The sequence below is a fragment of the Macrotis lagotis genome, chromosome 4 (genome assembly GCF_037893015.1).
Source record: "Macrotis lagotis isolate mMagLag1 chromosome 4, bilby.v1.9.chrom.fasta, whole genome shotgun sequence".
Taxonomy (NCBI): Eukaryota; Metazoa; Chordata; class Mammalia; order Peramelemorphia; family Peramelidae; genus Macrotis; species Macrotis lagotis.
This window is the reverse complement of record NC_133661.1, coordinates 144,338,396-144,358,396: the sequence shown is the minus strand read 5'-3', so window position 1 is coordinate 144,358,396 and position 20,001 is coordinate 144,338,396. Positions and strand designations below refer to the sequence as shown.

At 32.8% G+C, this 20,001-nt stretch overlaps 1 protein-coding gene across 1 annotated transcript in view; it reads right to left on the bottom strand.

Moving 5' to 3' along the window:
- ENTREP2 (endosomal transmembrane epsin interactor 2) overlaps positions 1-20,001 on the bottom strand; it is a 734,130-nt gene that overhangs the window by 204,766 nt on the left and 509,363 nt on the right. Inside the window, exon 4 of the mRNA XM_074234255.1 lies at positions 984-1,118. Within this exon, the coding sequence (XP_074090356.1) occupies positions 984-1,118 (135 nt within the window). The remainder of the gene's footprint in view (positions 1-983; positions 1,119-20,001) is intronic.

Below are 20,001 nucleotides of genomic sequence, written 5' to 3'. Positions count from 1 at the left end.
TCTAATAATTTTAAATTGAGATTATACAAAGCATAAGCACAATTATCATTTATATTTGAAAAACTTATAGTCTGACTTTGAATATTATAAACTTTCTTATAAGAAATTAAACATTTTAAAACCTATCTTGAATGCCAACAAACAAGAATCATCACCATATATTGTAAATTGAATTCTTTCAGTCATAAATCAACTTTTAAGACAGTCACATCCATGGAAAATAGGAGAGAATAGACTTTCAATTATTTTTATTTAAATTTTCTTATTTTTAAGCAACTTCAAATTTATAAAAACCTATCTCAACTGCCTTTCTATGCAGTTGGAAGAAAAAGAAAGGGAGTAATTTAAACAGTTGTTCTAGTCAATTTTCTTTAATCAGTTGCTATACACTGGAACAAACTATTCAAAAATGGGATAACTATTTCTATGAATATTTAAAAAAATAAGCAACCATCTGTCCAGGATTGTATAGTAGCAGATAAGTCTGGAAGAAATGAACTTCATGACAAAACTGTATTTAGAGTATGCTACTAACTTTTGTTTTTATTTTGTATAAAACAGAAGCAGCAAAACAAAGTAGCAGAATATTTCACTTTCTTTTTTTTGGTGTTTTTTTTTTTGTAAGGCAAACGGGTTAAGTGGCTTGCCCAAGGCCACACAGCTAGGTAATTACTAAGTGTCTGAGACTGGATTTGAACCCAGGTACTCCTGACTCCAGGGCTGGTGCTTTATCCACTATGCCACCTAGCCACCCCAGAATATTTCACTTTCATAAAAAAGTAAATTTAAATATGATAAGCAGAAACTATGAAAATGGTAATTGACATTATTATTACTTTTTGAGTGTCGGCATTATTTTTTCCTCTTGCTTTTGACCTACACTGAAGAATGAACTAGAAAAAAAAGTTTTTAATAATTCCTTTAAATTTTGTGACAGACTGGATCCAAAGCAGTGAACAAAAGAAAAACCCAACCCATATCACCTTTAAAGTCAGCCTGACGGCATTACAATCCTCCTGAAGTGGGTTCAGTTTCAGGGTTTCACCAAGATTGCTGCAGCCTGATGACTGATGTTGCATTTCACAGCAAACACAGACTTCAACGCTGTCAAATTTTATCTACAGAAAAGAGCATAAAAATATATAATCAAGACAGATTTTTATCTTTCCCATTTAAATTTTACCTGGAAAATTAACAAGCAACATCATCAATGAAAGGTAAAAATGCCTCACAGTTTCTAAAAGTTTTGAATAATGTATAATTAGCAATGCAAAGCTGTTTCTATTAACAAGAGCAATGAAAAATATGGTCAGAAAATATTTGAAAAATAAAAAGATACACTGTTTAAAATGTTCCTCATAAGTTAGACAAATTTATCTGAGGGATATTATAATTCTCATGATAAGATAAATTACTTTAAAGAATAAAGCACCGAAATATTAAAACATGTTAAGTTTAAATGATACAATGCATTGGCAAGAAAGCAAAGACTAAAAAGGAAATGAAATCCCATTAAATAAGAAAACTGAGAAAATAGATATTTGTTCTTTAATTATAACATAACTATTTTAAGTAGCTGATAGTACATGAAGAGAGGTCCTAGTAAAGGAAAAATTGAAATTGATAAACTAAGTAAGAAATAATAGTTTAATACATGCACTGTATGCCAAGAAAAGGTGACTATTAAGCACAAAGTATGGTACCACATTTTAAGAAGGAAAATATAGAATAATCAAATAAGTAAACAGAATTTTATTGCTTTAAGTGTATGCATTTAAAAATTATTTCTAACCCAATGAAATTTTCTTTATACTTATGTAATAAGCTTCAAGTTCATTTTTTCTTTGTCACTTTAAGTTTAAAATGTATTAGCTCCCAACTAATTGGTTTAAAATGGTTCTTCATTTCAAAACTAATTATTCATATTATATCTTTCAATGAAAAATATAAATTAATATACCTGCCCTAAATTGAGTAACATTTAAACTAATTATATTCACTAAAAATAAATATTCAATAGTATTATCATATAAATTATTCTAAGACCAATTCCCTATCCATTACATTGTACTACTTAGACTGTCAAAAAGTACTTATTTTGGCATCTTACTATATAACAGGCACTCTACTATGTACTACAGCTACAAAAAAAGGTGGAAAATTTGTTCTTTCCTTCAAGGAGTTCACAGTGTTAATGGGAGACATGGGACAGATAACATGCAAGTAACTTTCTCAGTTTGAATTGAAGGTAATGTCCCAAGAAATTTAAGGGGTGGCAGTCAAGGGAAGGGCTTTCATCAGAAGGTGGATTTTGAGCCGAAGGAAACAAAGAAGTGGAGCTGAGAAAAGTGAGCATTTCAGGCATGAGGGATAGCAAACAGGGACAGATTCAAACCAGAAATGAGGTCATCTGAAGAGTAAACAGTAATAGACTCCCCACGTCAGGATTATAGAAACCAAAGATTGGAGTAAAATATAATACTGAAAAGGTAGAAAGGTGCCAGATTGGTAAAAACTTTAAATGACAGACAGATGATTTTTATATTTGGTGCTAAAAGTAATAGGGAGCAGATGGAGTTTATTGAGTAGGTGGATAATATTGATAAAACTGTGCTCTGGGTGCAACCAAGATGGGGGTTAGAAGCTGGAAGCTCTCACAGCTTTTCCCAAAACAAATTTAAATGAGGTCTCTCAATAGATCCTATAGTGATAGAACCCATGAAAAAACAGAGTGAAACAACTTTTTAGATCAAGATATCATGGAGGAAGTTCAGGAAAGGTCTGTCTCACATGCATAAAAAAGGAAATCTGGTCCAACATAGAGTCATAGTCACTAAGTAAAAAAACAGTACATCAGGGTAGCAGTGATGGTTTAGTCAATAAGACTAAACTGTTTACATAATACATGGGAACTCGCAACTCTTGAGAGCTATATTTCTCTTAGGATAGCTGAAAGGAGCATTCTTTGACAAAGAGTGTGGTTATAAAATTGTTTATAATGTGATGATACTTAAAACTCCTAGAATTTTATTTCTAGTTGGATAATTGTCTTGGAAGGCAAAGTTTGAGCCAAGAAATTCTGGTGCAGCAGGTAGGATAGGGTGAGGCTACCCAAATGCAAGGCACAAACCATGAGCACCTGGGACACTAGAGTGGATAACTAGGGCCCAGACCTACAGACCCCTTCAAAAGAGGTCAAGGTCTATACCCCCATGTCCTAGGAGCAAAGCTTAACTTCCACATTGAGCAAAAAAACAAAACAAAAAGAACTTTAACCCGAGAAAATAATCTACATTCTCAAATAGGTATAGAAATTGAACCCACCCTACAGGAAAGTGGGAGGGGAAAGGAGAAAGAAAAATGGAAGGGAAAGAGAATAAAGTAAATGAGGAAAGGTGGAAGAAAAGGGAAGTGGGTTGATAGAAGGGAGGGTAAATTGAGGGGGGTGGCAGTCAGAAACAAAACACTGATGAAAAAGATTAAGGTGAAAGGAGAGAGAAAAGTACAAACAGAGTAAGATAGATGCAGAAAAATACAGTTAGTAATTATATCTGTGAATGTAAATGGGATTAACTCTACCATAAAATAGAAGTGGATAGCAGATGGATTAAAAACTAGAATCCTATAATAGGTTGTTTGCAATAAAAAATTTGAAGTAGATATATATATATATATATATATATATGGTAAAAGTAAATGTTTGTCTTTTGTTCTCAAAGAAGACTATGGCATCAGGCAGGTGATACATGACAAGCACATGAATTGGATTTGAGTGAAGGAGTGATGTTCTAAGTCACCAGCCTCACTTTCTCCTCCAGAGGCATCTGTATCCAGTAGCAAGATATGAATCAGGATGACCGGAGATGGCCCCAGATGTGAGGCAATCAGGGTTAAGTGAATTGCCCAATGTCACACAGCTAGTGTCAAGTGTCTGAGGCTGGATTCAAACTCCTGTCCTCCTGACTCCAGGGCCAGTGCTTTATCCACTATATCTCCTAGCTACTCTTGGTAAAAAGTAAAAGACTAGAGCACAATATATTAAACTTCAGCTGAAGGAAAAATAGCAGGACTGGCAAACAGATCTCAAGCAAAACAAAAGCAAAAAATGGATCTAATTAAAAAAAGATAAGGAAGGAAACTACATCTTCCTAAAAGGTAGGCAATGTAGAAATATCAATATTAAACATACATGCACCATATGGTATAGCATAGAAATTCTTAGAGTGTAGTTAAATGAGTTACAGGAAAACATAGATAGCAAAATTATATTAGTGGGAGACCTCAGCCTCCCTCTTTCAGAATTTGATAAATTCAAGAAAATAAACAAGAAGGAAGTTAAGAAGCTGAACAGAATTTTTGAAAAGTTAGACATAAAACTTTGAAGAAAATTGAATGGGAATAGAAAAGGAATATACCTTCTCTGCAGTATATGACACCTACCCAAAAATTTACCTCATATTAGGGCATTAAAAGCCCAATAATCAAATGCAGATAGATAGAAATATCATATACATCCTTTTCAGATCATGATTCAATAACTGTTACATAATAAAAGGCTAGGGGAAAAATAAGCTAAAAATTAAAAAGATAAAGAAGGAAACTATCTCTTTCAAACAACAAAACACAGCAATAATAAATAATTTCATCCAAGACATTGACAATGATGAGACATCATATCAAAGCCTGGAGGATGCAACCAAAGCAGATATTAGAGGAAATTTTATATCTCTAAATGCATTCTAAAAAGAGGAGAATGACTTGGGCATGCAACTAAAAAGAAAGCTAAAAAAAGAGCAAATTAAAAATTCCTAATAAAATACTCAATTAGAAATTCTGAAAATCAAAGGAGAAATTAATAAAACTGAAAGTAATAAAACTATTGAACTAATGAATAAAATTAAAAGTTGGTTTTATGGGGAAAATGCCCAATATAAAATAGATAAGCCTTTGGTTAATTTGTTAAAAAAAGATAAAACTCCAAATTATTAATATAAAAAATTAAAGAGGGTGAACTCACTAGTACTGAGGAGAAAAATTAAAGGAATAATCTGAATCTTTTTTTCCCAACTAAATAAGTGAAATAAATGAATATTCACAAAAATATAAATTGCCCAGAGGAAATCAAATATTAAATAATCCCACTGCAGAAAAAGAAACAGGGATGGCTAGGTGGTACAGTGGATAGAGCACTGGCCCTGGAGTCAAAAGTCCCTGAGTTCAAATCTGGCCTCAGACACGTAATAATTACCTAGCTGTGTGGTACTGGGCAAGTCACTTAACCTCATTGCCTTGCAAAAACCTTTAAAAAAAAGAAAAGAAAAAGAAATAGAAGAAGCCATCAGTGGAAGAATCTCTCCATAAGAAAAATTATCCAGGGCCAGATGGTTTTACAATTGATTTTCACAAAACTTTTAAAGAACAATTAATTTCAATTCTATATAAATTATTTGAAAAAATAGATGAAGGACTTCTGCCAAATTCCTTTTATGACACTGATAAAAAACCAGGACAAAGAAAATTACAGACCAATCTCCCTAATGAATATTGATGCAAACATTTTAAATAAAATTTTAGTAAGGTAACTGCTGCAAGATATCATTAAGATAATATACTTTGATCAAGTAGAATTTATACTAAGTATGCAGACTGTTCAATATTAGGAAAACAATCAGCATAATTGACCATATCAATAAAAAAGTTAACAGAAATCATATTACCTGAATGATGCTGAAAATATCTTTGGAAAATACTGCACCCATTCCTATTAAAAACACTATAGAGCAAAAAAAAATAGAATTTTCCTTAAAATAATAAACGGTATATTTAAAATCATCAGCAAGTATTATGTGTAGTGGGGGGGGTGAAACAAGTATACCCATTATCACCACTATTATTCAATATTGTTTTAGAAATGTTAGTTTTATTAATAAGAAAAGAAAAAGAAATTGAAAGAATTAGATTAGGCAATTAGGAAACAAAACTCTCACTCCTTGGAAGATAATATGATCATATACTTAGAGAACCTTAGAAAATCAATTATAAAACTACTTCAAACAATTAACTTTAGCAAAAGAGCAGAATATAAAATAAACACACATAAATCAATAGCATTCCTATTTATTACCAACAAAGCTTAATAGCAAGAGAGGAAAAGTTCTATTTAAAGTATATGTAAACAACATAAAATACTTGGGAATCTACCTCCCAAGACAAACCCAGAAACTATCTGAACACAATTACAAAACAAATAAAGTCAGATCTAAACAACTGGAAATATGTCGTTGCCCAAGGGTAGGCTGGGCTAATATAATAAAAATGACAATTCTAACTAAATTGAATTACTTATTCAGTGCCATACTAATCAAACTATCAAAAATTATTTTACACAGCCAGAAAAATAATAACAAAATTCATATGAAGGAACAAAAGGTAAAGAACATCATGAGAATTAATAATTAAAAATACAAAGGAAAGTGTTCTAGCTGTATCAGATCTAAAACTGTATTATAAAATGGAAGTCATTAAAACTGTCTGGTACTGGCTAAGAAATAGAGAAATGGATCAGTGGAGTAGATTAGGTGCAAAAGAAACAATAGTAAATGACTTATAGTAATCTATTGTTTGGTAAACTCAAAGACTCCAGCTTCTAGGATAAGAACTCACTATTTGACAAAAACTGCTGGGAAAACTGGAAAATAGTATGACACAAACTGAGTATAGCTGCACATCTCACACTATATACCAAGATAAAGGTTGAAATGCATACATAATCTAGACATAAATGGTGATACCATAAACCAATTAGAAAAACAGGTCTACCAGAACTAGAGAGGGGGTTGGAGTTTCAGAAAAACGAAGAGATAGAGAACATTATAGATAGCAAAAATGGATAATTTCTACCAATGCAAAGAAGATCAGAAGGAATGTAGAAAGTTGTGAAACAACTTAACTAGTTGCTTCATGGCTAGTATTTCTGATAAAGGACTCCTTTCTAATATATATATATATATATATATATATATATATATATATATATATATATAGAGAGAGAGAGAGAGAGAGAGAGAGAGAGAGAGAGAGAGAGAGAGAGAATTGAGGTATATATAGAGAATCTAAGTAATTTTTCAGTGCATAAATGGTCAATGGAAAATGAACAGGCTATTTTCAGATCAAGAAATTAAATTTATCCATAGTCAGATGAAAAAATGCTCTAAATTATTATTGATTAGAGATATGCAAATTAAAACAACTATGAGGTGTCACCTCACACCAATCAGATTAGCTAAAATGACAAAAACGTAAATGATCAGTGTTGGGAGGATGTGAAAAAGCTGGGACACAAATGCACTGTTGGTAGAGTTATAAACAGATCCAATCATTCTGAGATAATTTGGAACTCTGCCAAAAGTACAATATAACTGCATAATCTTTGATCCAGTAATATACAAGAGATCATAAAAAGGGAAAAGGACATACATGTAGAAACATTTATAGTAGTTCTTTTCGTAGTGGCAAAGAATTGGAAATTTAAGGAAAGCTCATCAATTGGGTAATGACTGAACAAATTATGGTATATGATTGTGGAGTACTAGTGTTCGTTTTTTTAACACAGCAGTGGAGTTGAGTGACTTGCCCAAAGTCACACAGCTAGGTAATTTTTTAAAGTATCTGAGGTTGAATTTGAATTCAGGTCCTCCTGACTCCAGGTTTGGTTCTCCATTCACAATGCCACTTAGCTGCCCCAGGACTGTTGTTCTGTAAGAAATCACTAGTAACCAGAAAAGCCTGAACAGGCTTGCATGAACTGATGCTGAATAAATGAACAGAATCAAAAGAACATAGTACCCATATATAGCAACATTATGAGACACTCAGATATGATCAACTAGAACACCTGTTATGGAAAATACCATCCATATCCAAGAAAAAACTATGCAGTCTCAATGCAGAGCAAAGAATACAATCTTCACTTCTAAAACTTCTTTAAAATTTCTTTCTCCTAGTTTTTTCCTCCTTTAGTTCTAATTCTTTTTTCACAACTAATGACTAATATGGAAATATATTAAATACAATTGCATATGTTCAACCTACATCAGATTGTTCACTGTCATGGGGAAGTGGGGAGGGAAGTCAGGGTGGTAGAAAAATGTAGAACTCAAAAACTATGAATGCTGAAAACTATTTTTTGCATTTAATTATAAAAACTACAATTAAAAATAAGTAAATAAATAAGTGCAAGTATCAGGAAAATAGAGAACTGTGGTTTAGCACTTTAGCATTTGAGTGGAAGACAGACTAGAATGGGGAAAGACTTCATGTCGGGAGACCAATTTTAAGATTCTCCTAATAGAACAGAAAACAGATTGTGAGAGCCTAATCTAAGCAGTTGTTTGAGCAAAGAAGAGAAATAAAAGAGTATTTGGTGTAGATGGAGAAATGATAAAATTTGACAGCAGACTTTATATGTGGGTTAAGTGAGAATAAGACATTGAGGATGATATCTAAGTTGTGAAACTGGGCATCTTGGAGAATGGTAGTGCCCTTCATATTACTGAGGAGGTTTAGAGAGATATGGGGAGATGGGATTAAAAGGAATTCCTTTTGATTTATATACAACCTCTTTAATATCAGAAAGAGAAATATATGCAGTTCACTGTTAGAAATTCAGAATACATGTGAAATTTAATAAATTGAATTTCATTTTTTCAATTTGTTTTATTATATACATTATTACAGTATCTCATTTTTGTATCTTAATAGTTCTCAACAGGACTTTTCTGTTTATGTATCTAAAATAAATTATATGAAATATAAACTTCCATTTACCCTATTTTCTGCCATTCTATGTTTATCTAATAAATATATGAAATTTCAAACTTTAGAAGCCATTTATAACAAAATATATGAGTTAAATTATCATAAAAAGACATAGATTTAAAATATTTTTAATATTAAATATAATTTATATATCCTCAAGGGGTGACTAGGTGGCGCAGTGGATAAAGCACCAGCCCTGGAGTCAGGAGTACCTGGGTTCAAATCCGATCTCAGACACTTAATAATTACCTATCTGTGTGGCCTTGGGCAAGTCACTTAACCCCATTTGCCTTGCAAAAAAAAAACAAGTAAAAAAATAATTTATATATCCTCAAACAAGAAATCTTCCTACCAATCATGTAATATTTGATAATAATAGCCTAGAAAAGTTAGGCTTTTTAAATATTCAGGAGAAGAAATCAAAATTTAAAATCTCCAAATAAAGAATTAATGAATTTCAAGATAAGAGATGAATTCCTATGACCTACAGGCAAAGTGGGGATGAACCATAAGGGAGGAGATGTAGAAAAAAAAATTGTGTTAGGTAGATCTAGCATTGTATAGATTCAAACTCCATAGACCATCTTGTTACTAGACTTCATGTAGAGTTACTAAAAATTCATAGCTACTTTACCTGACTTGTCCTACCCCGACTATATTATTACTTATTCAGTCTTGTAGAGTGCTTTGCAAATCTTAAAGCAATATATGAATGCTATTTTAATGTATATGTATACTTATGTATGTTTATAGTTTAATATATATGCATACATACATATCAGACTCCAAAATAGTAAATTAGTCGTGCTATTTAATTAATGAAATTTACATTATTTCTTACCCAGAATATATTAAAAGGCTATCTTCAAGATCTCTAGGAGAGGAGATGTTATATAATGAAAATCACAAATTAATTCATGGGAAGGAAAAAGAAAAAGCAAGAAAATAAATTCAATTTTAATTCAATTTAAATTTTTTTTTAAATTTTAATTCAATTCAATTTATTAAGTATCTATTTTGTGCATAGGAAAGAGGCCTTGATATTGTGTAAGCATATTAAGGGTAACTAATATTTGACAAGTTACACACAATCTAAGAAATCAAACAACATATATTCTGTAAGAAAATATGACTTAATATTTGACTTAATGAGTAGTTGAAGTTTCAGAATTTTTTTAATCTAAAAAAGTTAAGATAAATGCTTGTATTGAATATCTGATAAAAGTTTGATTTTTTTAAGATACATAAATAACTAAAAAGAAATGTGTCCAAAAGTCATTTCCCCTATAGACAAGTCATTAGAGGATATGAACAAGCATTTCTCAAAAGAAGAATTGTAAACTATTAACAAGTACATGAAAGAATACACCAATTCACTAACAGGATAAACAGCAATCAAAATAACTTTGAGGTTTCATTTCAAATCAAGCAAATTGGAAAAAGTTGTCAAAAGACTGGAAACCAAACACTGAGGAAGTAAACTGTCGAGAATTGGAACCTGAATTCCTCTTGGTTTAAGTCCAACATAAAAACTGAGAAAGGTAAGGAGGGAGCACAAGGCTAAGTAGTACAAGAATGTTAGCTTCCTTCCTGTAGAAGTAAAAAATGGGCTCAGCTAGGAAGGGGAAAACTAAATAAAGTTTTGGCAGGATGTTTGAGGAGGGGATTCCAAAGAAAATAGGCTAGAGTAGGGGAGAGGTGGGTACCCAACAGCACTTGCCTCCTTCTAGGCACATCTGATAATATCTATGCAAATGGAATAGGTGGACTGACCATCATTGATAAAGTGTTAGTTATTATTACTATCTATTGAGAATTGAGTTCAAATCAGATATTGATGAGTTATGTGACCCTGGGCAAGTCATTTAACCTCAGAGTGCCTCAGCCTTTTCAAATGCAAAATGTGGATAATAACAATACCTAGTTGGCAACTTTTCTAGAGCCTTAAAATATAAAAGGAATTAATAGGTAAATGTCTGCTTGCATCAATCTATGTAGCTAGTCTAAATACCAAGGAATAATTCCTGACTGAAAGATTACATGGTTCAATGCACATTTTTATCACTGAAATTTCTTAATGTTTTATACTTTTGATGCTACGTTTAAAAATGTCACCTCCCTCAAAAAAAAATCCTAACAAACTGAAGCACATAGACTTAACCCCCTTCCCCTATCTTCTATGCTACCTCTATGGAGATCCAAGAATATGGCTTAATCAAAACACAGCCCTGCACCCTTTTCTCCCTTTCCTCCTTCCCAGTTCTCTGGGAACCCAGTCCAGGCTACAGAAGTTTGGGACTCAACAGGCAGGAACATAAGCCTTTTTTGGGGGGGGGCAGGGTTAGCCTAGAAGCATCAATGTTGCAAAGTACTGCAAAAAACAGAAGTTGTGTAGTACTCCACCAAGTCTAAGGGAAATACCAAGATAAAGAAATCTCTTACTGGTTTAGCATCTGCTAGGGCTAGCTTTTACCACTCAAAAGTCACTTGGGAAGAAATCTAAGTTGATAGATCACGTAGAAGGAAGAAAAGACCCTATGAGACCTAGTCCCCAAGGGAACCATGATCAAAGAAGAGGGGTCTGGAAGAAGTGACAAGGAAAATAAGGGAAAGGAGGGGTACTGAAAGTACCAAAGATTTCAGGAAAAAGAAAACTAAAAGTCCTTGAATGTAAACAGATAAATTAACAAGAAAAACAGTAACAAAAGAAGAAAATGTCTTCAAGATCTAGCAAACAAGTTCAGCCACCAAAAAATCCTGTAAATAAGGGGAAATTATCTGATACCTGATGAGATGGGGACCCTCTGGAATTTGAAGGGAACATGGAATCACAGTGCACTATTTCTAAGTCACATAAAAGACGATTGAGAATTATGAAAACAAAATTTATGTCCTACACAGCAAAAATAATAAACACAATAGAAAATCTTGAATCTGAAGTGATAAGCCTTTCCAAAAGAACAAAAAAGAGAACAATAAATTATGAATTGCAGACACACAGAAGTGATGGACAGCCTAGAGGAAAAGCAAAAAAAAGGTAACCTTAAAAGAAAATATGCTCACTATGCAAGCAAAACATACAGAACTTGAAGACAGGATGTGTAAAGTCAAACTAATGACTCTAGGTCACACAGAACATGACAGGGCAACAAAACTTTAATACCACAGTGAAGGAAGAAATAGAAGAGAATTGTCCAAAATATCTGAGCATCAGAAATGAAATTCTAATTGAAGGAAGTCACAGATAACACCCAGAAAAATAAAGCAAAACAAACTAAAAACTCAAGGTTACAAACTCCAAAGACATACTGTAGTTAAATTTAACAATTCAATTTAGAAACAAGTTCTGCCAGGGATCAGGAGAAACACCTTCAATACAAAGAAAGTACATTCTAATAATGTAAAACTATCCTACATCCATTAGGAAAGGAGGAAGGAATGGAATAAGGTATTCTGAAGTTCAGGCTATTACCCAGGACAACTATACAGCAAATCTGAGCTTAACTATATAAGAAATGAAGAATAATGTTAAACATTTTAAAAAGAAAAAAGAACTGAAGAGACTGCTTGCCTCTCAAATAACCCAAACAAGAGAAATTCAGGAGAGAGCAGAGTAATTAGTAAAAGACTTTTTTTTTACAAGTTAAAAGGATAGGATATATAAATCCGAATGCAGTAACTGTGAAGAGATAGACAGGGTATATTAAGGACAGTGAATTCTTCTCTTGCTAAACTACATTACAATTAGTAATAAAAAATGGGGAGGGGATGAAAGGAATAGAGAGGAGTGGTATCCAGGTCAAATCAAGAGCTAGCAATGAGAGGAAGTTAACCTATGTGGTCTCAGAAAGATGAGAGCCCATAGAAGAATGGATAAAAAAAGAGTGGGGAAAGAAGGAAACCTCATTTAGGAGGTAGGAGCAGGTTCCACTGATGAATGCTCCTAATAAGAGACATGGTCAGTGAGAGGAAATTAGGGTTTTAGAATGGTTGAAGAGTTTTGATGCTTGAAAAAAATACTTGTCTTGGGAAGGAATGAAAATTAAAACCCCTAAAGTGAACTGACATCTGGAAGATTGGGAGAGTATTCAAAAAGGGAGATTCCAGGGAAATCTACCAAAAAAAAAAGTCAACAAGGGGACATCATAGATCAGTGGTAGGCTGTACAATTAACTGAAAGGAATTTCAAAGAACTAATTTATAAAAGTGTCCCAAAACATTTTGAAAACTACAAAGTAGAAAATTCCCAAGAAATTTTCAATGATCTCAATGTAAGGCATATAGCAAATCATTTAAAATATTTTCTGACTTCTCAGAAAGCCTAAGTGATATAAGTGATGGGCATGAAGAAGACTTTCATCAAGAAATCTTTACAATGAAAAAGTAATACTAGGAAGGGTAAAGTCTAGGCATTGTATGATTGAATTTGAAAAATTAACATTCCCTAATTATACTAAAAGAAGTCATTATTTGTCATATTTCAGTCATTTAAAACAAACTTAATTTGGTTTAGTAAAAATAATTTTTAAAAATCGTTAACTAATTCTCTGATAATGGTGAGGAATAGACCATGTATGAGGCAATACCTGAAATTAAAACAAAATTATTCTAAGGTTCGTTTATTTTTTTTTTAGGTTTTTGCAAGGAAAATGGGGTTAAGTGGCTTGCCCAAGGCCACAAAGCTAGGTAATTATTAAGTGCCTGAGGCTGGATTTGAACTCAGGTACTCCTGACTCCAGGGCCAGTGCCCTCCACTGTGCCATCTAACTGTCGCAGGTTCACTTATTTTTATGAGAATGGAAAAAATTTCTAATGTTACTTGGGAAAATGGAAGAGATACTTTGTGAAGTAGATTTGTTGTATAAAATATAGGCTATCATATGAAAGAATTATTCCTTTATCCCAATGGTAAAAACAACTGAATTTTTATTTGTAATTTCTATGACTGATTAATTCTGGGGAAAAATTGAAAATATTACAGATTAGCTCTATTACATAGAAATCATGATTTAGAAAAGTCTGGAGAAATTATTTTGGAATTAAATTAATGGGAATCATAGTACGTCATTCTATAAATAAGAACTTAGTAAATTTTCACTTATATTTGAAAATAATTTAAACTAGGAAATTGAACCAAAAAGCTATATGAAATTGGGCAAGAAACCAAGTTGTGATGAGAACCAAAAGGAGTAAGAGAATAATGGTAATATGGGCAGGGCAGAACAAAGAACAATGATGGTTATAGTTGGTAGCAATATGACTGAAGTTCTAGTGAAAAAAATCCACTGTAGTAAATCATACTAGATTTCCTGAACTCTGATACACTCTTAAAGGACAAAAAAGATTGAAGAGCAGGGCTAAGATAAATTAACTCTGGGGAGAGTTAGATTACTGCTGCTTCATACATGTTTCAGAACCTTAATGGAATGTGCCCATCTGTCCCATTGTAAAATTATTTATCTTTCCAATCTCCTGGTGTTTGCAGCTATATGTACACACTAAAATAGAATTAGATAAACAAATTCTAATATTTAATTTGGAATAGTCAGTTGGTTAAATTAATTTTTATTTTAAAGAAGAATTTCTAATATGTTTAACATGATTGTTCATGTATAATCTATATCAGATTACTTGCTGTCATGGGGTAGAGGCACAGAAGGAAGGGAGAAAGAAAAATGTGGAAATCAAAATCTCACAAAAATGAATGCTGAAAACTATCTTTACATGTTACTGAAAAATAAAATTAAAATTAAATATCTAAACAAACAAAAAATAATTTCTATTAAATTTTACTAACCAGAAATTTGCAAAATTTAAAAAGAGTAAAGAAACTCTAATCTCTGGTTAAAAGCACTTTAACATCCTGAACCTGAACAAAAAAGTGATAATCTTAAGTTTATTTTTGTTTTACTTAAATAATATTCTCATTACATATAGTAGCTATCTAATTTTGATTAATAAAGCCAGCTGCTGACTAATTAGCAAGTTCTCCCAGGAGGCTGAGCATGACTAGTATATGAAAGAAACTTGGGGGGATGGGGATGGAGAAAATCTTCAATTCCCTGATTCTACTTCAGTGGTCTGAGATCTGTTGAACATAGGCTTGGGCAATCATAAATTCTCCCATTTGGTATCAGGACTAATGGAGAAACTTTGCTGATGATCCCCAACTACATGAAACTGTTGAAGGGACATAGCAGCACCTATTATTCACATAAAATAAATGACCAGTTTGGAATTACTACAAGAACAGAAGAGATTGGAGAATGTGTCCTTTGCTATTATGGCCATTAAGGTTATAATACCATGTTTTGTTGTGTACATCTAAGAGGGGCAAAAACACCAGACTTTTTCAGGGAATTTGAGAAAGAATATCTTTCTATATCATCTCTGTTCCTTGTTCCAAATGTAGATAAATTTCTAGATTTGTCACTAAAGCATATTAGGAAAGTTTTACAGTAACTCTCAACTACAAAAGTTAGGAAGTATATTGTTCCTTGATATTTGAATCTACTAATTAATTTACTTCAAATGTGCAATTTAATATTTTAATAAATTATATGGATAAAGGTAAAATTGGATGTCCATAAAATGAGCAGATGATACAAATCAGGGAGGGATACATAACAAACAATATGATAGAATTAATAATTAACTGTAAGATGGGTTGAATATAATAAGTTGAAATGTAATAAGAATAAATACCTTAGAATTTTACTTAGGTATTATTACTCTTTTATCAGTCACTCACATTTGCAAACTTTTCCCCTCTTACTCAGTATTCCCTGACATCCAAATAATTTCAAATCATTAAACCACTATTCTAATTTATAGCCTCATCACTTTTTACCTTGGTTTTAGTGATTGTTTCCTAATTTTCTCCCTTAGTCTTTCCCTTTTCCATTCTATCCTCCTCAAAGTGGCTAAATTTATATACATATATATATTAATTTAAAAAAGATTTATTAGAAACAAAATACAAAAATGCATTGCTGGGTTAGTCACAAGAATCAATCCAAGATTCAAAATAATGATTACTTTCAAAGACAACTTTCTGTAATAAGAACAAGAAGGTACACATTTCCAAAAGGGATGGACCATTGTGTCTCAATTCCTCTCCCACTGCCATATCATAAAGAAATATAGGAAAATGAGATTAGAGGTAAGGGGGATGGGATGAAAGCACATATGTCTATGTGCTCACTAGTAAGTACTACAAAGGAAAAAGGGATGGGATGAAAAATAAATGCCACAGACTGACCAACACCTCTCCCAACAGACTCATTAATAAGTAATGGGAAGACAAGAAAGACTGGAAAGAATAGGGTCAATGACTCAGCAAAAAATTTCAATAATTTCTTCTTGTGGTACTAACCATACACATGTTATAGTACCACAATTAGCCCTGTACCCTCAAATGCAATTTCCCAATCAATCTCTGTTAATTGTAAAGTTGGAAGTAGACTTGGCGATCATTTCTTTGATGATGAAGGCATTATAAACATAAACAACACTCAGTTCTCATAAGGACACACAACAGAAAACCCTTGGATACTTTGGTCTCATTCTCCAGTTCTCTGCCACCAGAAAAGAGTTGCTAGGTAAAAGGTACTGCTGAGTCAAAGGATAGGTATGGTTCTATAACCTTTTGGGCATAGTTCCAAATAGCTCCACAAAATTGAATCATTTCATGACTGCTTCAAGAAGGCACCGATCATTCAATTTCTCTACATTCCTTTCAACATTTGGTATTTTCTCCCTCTTCCCTATTAGCCAATCCAATAGATATAAGGAAATACCGCAGAATTATTCCAACCTGTATGTCTCTAAACAATAGTGAGGACATTTAAAAAAATATTTAAATACAGTGCAAAGTCATCTGAAGACTGTTCATATCTCTTGATCATTTATCAATTGGGGCATGGCTCTTATTTTTTATAAATCTGACTCAGTTTTTTATATTTGAGAAATGAGGTCTTTATCAGAGAACCTTATTTCTACAGTTGCTATTGCATTATTACCCCCATTCTCACTTATTGTATTCTCTCTCTCTCTCTCTCTCTCTCTCTCTCTCTCTCTCTCTCTCTCTCTCTCTCTCTCTCCTTTTACCCCATCCCTCCTCAAAAGGGGTCAATTCCATTGAGAGTAAGGCTAACCCATGCTTCCTCTCCACCTTTTCCCTTCTTCCACTCCACTGCAAGAACTTTTTCTTGCCTCTTTTATTTAAAATAACTTATTCTATTCTACCTCTGCTTTTTCCTTTCTACCAGTACATTCCTACCTTCCCCATTAACCCCATCTTTTAATATATTATACCTTCAGGTTCAATTTCTATTTATGCTTGTCTATATATGCACCTTCTAATTGCCCAAATAAATTAGAAAATTCATATGAATTATCAGTATCATCTTTCTATGCAGGAGTATAAGAAGTTCAATACATCATTAAGTTCCTTATGGTTTGCTTCTCCTGTTTACTTTTTTAATGCTTCACTTGTCTTGTATTTGAAGATCAAATTTTCCGTTCAACTCTGGTCATTTCATCAGGAGAATTTGAAAGTCCCCTATTTCACTGAATGTCCATCTTTTTTCCTGAAAGTTTATGTTCAATTTTGTTGGGTAGTTGATTCTTCATTGTAATTCAAGCTCTTTTGCCTTCTGGAATATCAGATTCCAAGCCCTATGATCCCTTAATGTAAAAACTGCTAAATATTGTTATTTTGACTGTAGCTCCATGATTTTTGAATTGTTCCTTTCTGGCTGCTTGCAATATTTTCTCAACTTTGGAGTTATGAAATTTGGCTATAATATTCCTGGAAGTTTTCATTTTGGGATCTCTTTCAGGAGATTATCAGTGTATATTTTTTTTTTAGGCTTTTGCAAGGCAGTGAGATTAAGAGGCTTTCCCAAGGCCACACAGCTAGGTAATTATTAAATGTCTGAGGCCAGTTTTGAACTCAGGTACTCCTGACTTCAGGGCTGGTGCTCTATCCACTTAGCCACCTAGTTGCCCCTGATCAGTGGATTCTTTCAATTTCTATTTAACCCTCTGCTTCTAGAATATCAAGGCAATTTTCCTAGATATTTCTTGAAAAATGACATTGAAGCTCTTTTTTGGGTCATGGCTTTCATATAGTCCAATATTTTTTAAATTCTCTTTCCTGGATTTGTTTTCCAGATCACATTATCTTCTAGTTTTTCATTATTTTGATTATTTTATTGTTTCTTGATTTCTCCCAAAGTCATCAGTTTCCCTTGGCTCCTGTATACATTTTTTTAGGTTTTTTTGCAAGGCAAATGGGGTTAAGTGGCTTGCCCAAGGCCACACAGCTAGGTAATTATTAAGTGTCTGAGAACAGATTTGAACCCAGGTACTCCTGACTCCAAGGCCGGTGCTTTATCCACTACGCCACCTAGATGCCCCATTCCTGTATACATTTTAAGAAATTACTTTCTTCAGAAAACTTTTGCATCTCCTTTTCCATTTGGCCAACTCTGCTTTACTAAGGCATTCTTCTTTTCTTTAGCCCTTTGGGCTGCCTTTTCCATTTGATTCAAACTAATTTTTAAGATGTTATTCTATTCAGTAATTTTTGCATCTTCTTCACCAAATTGCTGACTTCTTTTCATGATTTTCCTATATCACTCTCATTTTGCTTCCCAATTTTTCCTCTCCCTTCCTTACCTGATTTTCAAAGTCTTTTTTGAGCTCTTCCATAGACTGAGACAAATTCATATTCTTCTTGGAGGCTTTGGATGCAGAAGCTTCAATTTTGTTATCTTCTGAATGTGTATTTTGATCCTCCATAGGACTGAAATTTTAGATACACATAAATAATATACATAACATCATGTTTTTAATAACATGAAACAAACTTATTACCAGTGGGATGACATCAATACAGCTGAATATATTTCCAAATTATCTTTTACAGAAAATAATTCATTTTATCACCTTTAGAATTCTATACTTATTACATTCAAGATCAATATAGAATACTTACATTATTCCTTTCACATCATGAAGGTAAGGGTGTGGCACCCCATTACATGTAAAATTTTTTTAGCACGCCTTTCATACCTAAGAAGAAAACTGAATTGTGATAGTATCAAATGATAAAATATGTTGACATTATACAATAGAATATATATTTTAAGCATTTTTGAGTTTCTAAACTTTTTCATTGTCATCTGCAAGACCTTCATATGTAATCTGCAGCTTCTGCTAAACTCCTCCCAAATTCCCATTTAATTTCTTCTGCTGTCTCATACTATACTGAAACTATGATGGGGAAAGTCATGATGTAGAAAGGATAACTAATAATATTTATGTAGTTCTTGCCATGTATCAGGTGGCATGGCAGCTAGGTGCCTCAGCAGATAAATTGGGGAGCCTGGAGTCAGAAAGACTCACCTTGATTTTAAATCTGGTCTCAGGTACTTATTGGTTGTGTGACTGAGAAAATTACTTAACCCTCTTTGTCTCAGTTTCCTTATCTGTAAAATGAGTTAGAAAGAAAATGGCAAACCACTCCAGTATCTTTGCTGACCTCATGAAGAGTCAGAGACAATTGAAAACCACTGATTGACACATGTGTAAGATACTGTGCTAAGCATTTTCTTTTCTTTTTTTTATTTAAAGTTATGGGGTTGTGACTTGCCCAAGGTCACACAGCTATGCAATTATTAAATGTGTGAGGCCAAATTTGAACTCAGGTTCTCTTGAGTCTGGGGCCAGTGCTCTATCCACTGTGCCACTTAGCAACCCTGTGCCAAGCATTTTCAGTGAAGTGATCTTCACAAAAACTCAGGAAGATGGGTGCTATTATAATCTCCTTTATAGATAAGGAAACAGGCAAATATGGTGAAATAACTTGCTTAAGATTATGAAACTAATAAGTTTCTGATGGGATATTAACTTAGGTTATCCTGATCCATGCATTTTCCAACATATTGTTTTAATTCCAAAAAGTAAATGCAATTTACATTAGGTTCTAATTTACCATAATTATCCAAATACAAGGATGCATCTTACTATAAATGAAACCACATTATGATTTAGTTTCAGGGCATATGTTGACCAAATCAAATCTAGATTTATTATCATTAATGGTAATATTCAAATGTCTATTTTCTCAAGGGCCATTAGCTGATAGAACTTGCAATTTTAAAACCTACTGTTTTC